The sequence below is a fragment of the Miscanthus floridulus genome, chromosome 14 (assembly GCF_019320115.1).
Source record: "Miscanthus floridulus cultivar M001 chromosome 14, ASM1932011v1, whole genome shotgun sequence".
NCBI lineage: Eukaryota > Viridiplantae > Streptophyta > Magnoliopsida > Poales > Poaceae > Miscanthus > Miscanthus floridulus.
Genome location: NC_089593.1, coordinates 10,874,323 through 10,879,019, shown reverse-complemented (window position 1 = coordinate 10,879,019; position 4,697 = coordinate 10,874,323). Strand labels below are relative to the sequence as shown.

At 49.7% G+C, this 4,697-nt stretch overlaps 1 protein-coding gene across 1 annotated transcript; it reads right to left on the bottom strand.

Moving 5' to 3' along the window:
• Window positions 1–2,104: 2,104 nt before the first annotated feature.
• Window positions 2,105–4,430, bottom strand: LOC136505880 (cell division control protein 45 homolog). Its single transcript, XM_066501013.1, has one exon. The coding sequence runs from the start codon at window positions 4,416–4,418 to the stop codon at window positions 2,586–2,588; it is 1,833 nt and encodes a 610-aa protein (XP_066357110.1). The 5' UTR covers window positions 4,419–4,430; the 3' UTR covers window positions 2,105–2,585.
• Window positions 4,431–4,697: the final 267 nt, after the last annotated feature.

Here is a 4,697-nt window from a genome sequence, read left to right as displayed (position 1 = left end):
GCGCTTGCGGATTGGTAAGGGCAATTGCGCAGTGAGGCGCACCCATGGCCAGAACCGGCAGGCGCCGGCGCCATCCTCACTCGCCGCGCGGCGGTGAATGGTGATGACCGCCGCCGTCTGAAACATGTGGACAGATTCGGAGATTCGGACTGCAGAGATTAGAGGGGTGAAAGCAGAAAACAGGCTGATCTGGCTGTTCCTGTTTTGTAGCCCACACATCCACGGGCCCAAACAGTCTGAGGCCCTGGGCCAGAATTTATAAAGCCCACACAATTTATCACGGCAGCAGGTAAACAAAAGCTTTTTTTTTTGCTAAAAAAAAAAGCTAAACAAAAGCTTTCAGCTTGCAGGCCAACAACACACGGTGCCTTCCAGGAAGAGAAGAGGGATACTTGTCACTCGTGGGTGGTGCACTCTTGCTACTGTTATGTATACAAGTATATTTATCCCAGCACAATGTTCAGCAGGTAACAAAGTATATTAATCATTCTGAAAAACAAAGTATATCAAACTTCTTCCAGAAAACAGGGATATGGTTCAGTAATTTTACATGACCAACTGCAATAAACTAATTAGAAAACCACATGCACATAACATGTGATGAGACAGAAATACAGCAAATTCAGTTGTTTATTAAAAAAACAGCTAATTCAGTTGGACAGAGTTCCTGAGTCGTGAATTCTCTAACCACTTCAACTACAGTCAGTGTAACTATGTAAGATATAAACATCTCCGGTTCACAAAAACTGCCAAGTGCCAACACTTTGTTCAGATCAAATTGAGATGGCCAACACTTCATGCTGTTACAGCATGCATCTAAAAGTGAAAAGGATAACATTAGCAATTTAGCATTTCAGTTAACAACAGGAAATGGAACTCTGCTCTACTATTTCGATCACAAACATTCACTGGACCAGGAATTTGCAATAGCTGGTTGAAAAATTCAAGTTCTTGCCTACGATGTGTGAAATCTCTAAAAGTGTCACATATTAAGCTCTAGGATGCAAATCACACAAGAAGGCTGTACTGTGAAACATGAGGATACAGTGTTATTCAACATTGAATGGTTGGCTTCTAACCTAGTGGATGGACACAGCAACTACAATTACAACTCCACAAGACCACAACAACCATAGGACTTTGTTACAAAACAGCTCCCTATTCTCTGTATAAAACATATAAAGTGCTAAAAGAGCACTTGCCCAGACCATTGAGGAAGTACTGCTCCAGAGTAGCTACCTGTGAATTGGACCAGGAGATATGACATACCTGATACATGATACATGATATTTCTCTGTAGTCTGTACAAATATCAACTAATTCAGTTGTTTATTAAAAAAACGGGCAAGTTTGGAAAGGCCGAAAGGGTTCCTGAGTCGTGACTTCTCTAACTCTGAACACTTCAACTACAGTCAGTGTAACTATGTAAGAAATAACTTTTAATGCTTCAAATCAAATTGAGATGGCCAACATTTCTATCTGTTACAACATGCACCTAAAATTGAAAAGGAAAGCATTAGCAATTTAGCATTTCAGTTAACACTTGTCAACAGGAAATGGAACTCTTCTCTACTATTTCGATCATAAACATCACAGAATCATGAATTTGCAATAGCTGGTTGGGAAATTCATGTTTTTTTCTGAGATGTGTAAAATTACTAAAACTGTCACATATTAGCCTCTAGGATGCAAATCACACAAGGCTGTACTGTGAAACATGAGGATACAGTGTTAGTCTAGTGGATGGACACAGCAATTACAATTCAACACAACCATAGGACTTTGTTACGAAACAGCTCCCTATTCTCTGTAGATTGTGTAAAACATATAAGGTGCTAAAGAGCACTTGCCCAGAGCATTGGGGAAGTACTGCTCCAGAGTAGCTACCTGAACAATCTTGGACCAGGAGATGACATACCTGATATATGATAATGATACTCCTTTGTACTGCAACAGTCATGATTAACATAGTACATGTTTACAGCCAACCACACTGACAAAAAGAAAGTGGCACCACTTAAAACTTGCTTCAGGATACTTTATATAGAAAAGAACATATCTGCTCGTAACAAAGCTTTGTACTTCATACAAACAAGAGCAGGCTCACAAATATATACTAGATAAAGGCGCTTGTTATAAACTTATAGGATTTCAAGAAACTTGTGATGCAGAATGGAATACAACAAATGTTCACAAGCATGTTCATGCAGATACAGATACAATCATCCATTCTATCGGATAAAGAAAAACAGTAAACACATACACCTTGCCACCTCTATGTCAGAATCAGATTTGCATCTGAACCTATAGATCTATCATTGGCTAATGGGGGAATTAAGACAGGAAACTCATTTTCTCAGCTTTCTGAAGTCATGATCATTGGGCAGCTCAAACTTAGAAAGCAGAATGCCTGTCAGGCCTGCTACCACTAGGTTAGTGAAATGGCAGGTGGACTGGTATTTAGGAAAATGCATGTCGTGTACCACCTGACCCCCAGCACCTTTATTTGGAGAGAATCATGCCCGAGTCTTCCATCCTAGGAACTGAAAGAATGATCCGCGTTATACAAAGCTCATGCCATCTGATCATAGCTTCTCCGTCAATCGAATCATGAAAGAACTGACAGCAACAACATCGAGAACAATCCATGATGACTCAAACATGTCATGGAAATAGTCCGCACCAATCTCCTCTGCTGCAGACCTGAAAGCGTTACCAAACGCATTCCCCTGGACAGCCCCAAGCCTTGGCTTCCCACATACCCCGACAACTAGCACCTTCTCAGGCTCCTTTGCTAAGCATGCACAGATTAGTGGCTTCATCCTTGCTCCCCTTTCCTTTAGAGCATCCAGCAGAAAGAAGCAGAACTTGGTAAGTGCCTGCGGATGGCAAAGCTTGTTAGTGTCCACAGGGTCATCAAGCTTCACCCACCGGAACTTCTTGGCACTCCGTATAAACCCTGTCCTAGTAATCGCCGAGCTTCCTTGTCTCAATATCGCCCTCTGTATCTCAATTGCAGATTGCATCCCTTTTCGCAACTGGTCAGCATTGCTCAGTGACAATGCAGAGTAAGCAACCCAAAACTGCTCAGCCGCTGAAGACCCCTTTGCATCCTTGGACTCAGCATCCAGTGATTCAAGCAACGCTGTGACACCATACACAACATCTGCAGCAGAAACTTTGGACCTGTAGCCATGCACTCTCAAGAAGCTCCGGTAGTAAAACTCGGTGAGGCCATACTCGGGCAGGAAGCGGTCAAACTCATCCCGCATCTTGCGCTTGACCTCCATGCTCATGTACTGGAAGTTCTTCTGGCAGTCGGCGAGCGGGAAGCCCATCCTGGCGAGCAGCAGCTTGAGCTTCTTGAGCCCATTGTCGCTCCAGGTCTTGAGCTTGGTGGCGACGTAGGAGGAGCAGAGCATGGAGTCGAACAAGCTCCACTCCCTTAGCAGCATGAGCCTGGGCTCGTCCTCGTAGGCGATGCGCGAGGCCTCCGGCGCCCGGATCTTGGTGCCGTCCTTGAGCGTGACGACGGAGCCGGCGCCGGACGGGTCGAGGTTGCCGGAGCCGTTGATGTGCTGCTCGAGCTCCATGACAGCGGCCTGGTAGCGCTCGTTGGTGATGCGGTCGTGGACGAACTGGTCGGTGAGGGCGACGCAGGCGAGCCAGAGGAGCTCGTTGGTGTTCTTCCGCATCGCGTGGGCGAGGTCGTACATGAGGCACCCCGACGGCTTGCCGTGGAAGGTGCCGAGGCGGTAGTACTCGCGGCGCAGCCTGTCGAAGAGCCTCACGGGGTCCGCGTCAGGGCCGTCGCCGTCGTCGTCGGAGAGGCGGCGCCTCTTCCTCCTGCCGCCGCCGCCGGCGGCGTCATCATCCTCATCGGCGTCCGAATCCTCCGAGTCGGAGTTGGGACCGCCACGGAGGTGGTCGTCGGCGTGCGCGCCGGCGGCGAGGTCGGAGGCGTCGGCGAGCGCGGAGAGGTCGAAGTCGTAGGAGAGATCCGCGGTGTGCTCATCGTCGGCGGTGAAGAGGACGACGACGCGGTCGTTGCGCGCGCAGAGGTTGTGGAGGTGGGCGGGGCGGTGTGAGTCGACGACGAAGGCGGTGGCGGCGGGGGGAAGCAGCGCGCGCAGGTCCCGGTGCGCGCCCCAGTTGACGAGGACGAGGCAGAGCGGGGTGGAGGCGGAGGCGGAGAAGGAGGCGAGGAGCGCACTGGCGGAGGCGGCGGAGGAGACGGGGTAGATGGAGAAGCGGATGGAGTCGGCGGAGAGGACGTGCGCCAGCACCCTGACCGCGCACAGCGAGTCGGCGTCGGCGGCGGACGGGAGGATCAGGAGCGGGGACGAGGAGCCCGCGGCCACGGCCGCGGCGGCGCGGAGGCGCGCGTAGAAGGAGTCGACGCGGAGCTCGCGCACCATCGCCGCCGCATCAATTGGAGGGATCTGAGTGAGGAATGCTGGAGCGGGCGGGAGCTTTTTGTGAAGACGCGCGGGGATCGCTGAATTTGGGATTTCGGTGGATTTGGAATTGGAATTTGGGTTTGGGAGGGAAGCCGATGCCCCGCCAACCAAAATTTTAGATTTCAGGGGGCTCCCGCTTCTGGGCTGGACCTCCACATTGATGGGTCCTTCCGATTGTGGGCTGGACCTGCACATTGATGATGTTTGCTACAACGGCTCGGCCCAGAGGTCGTTGGA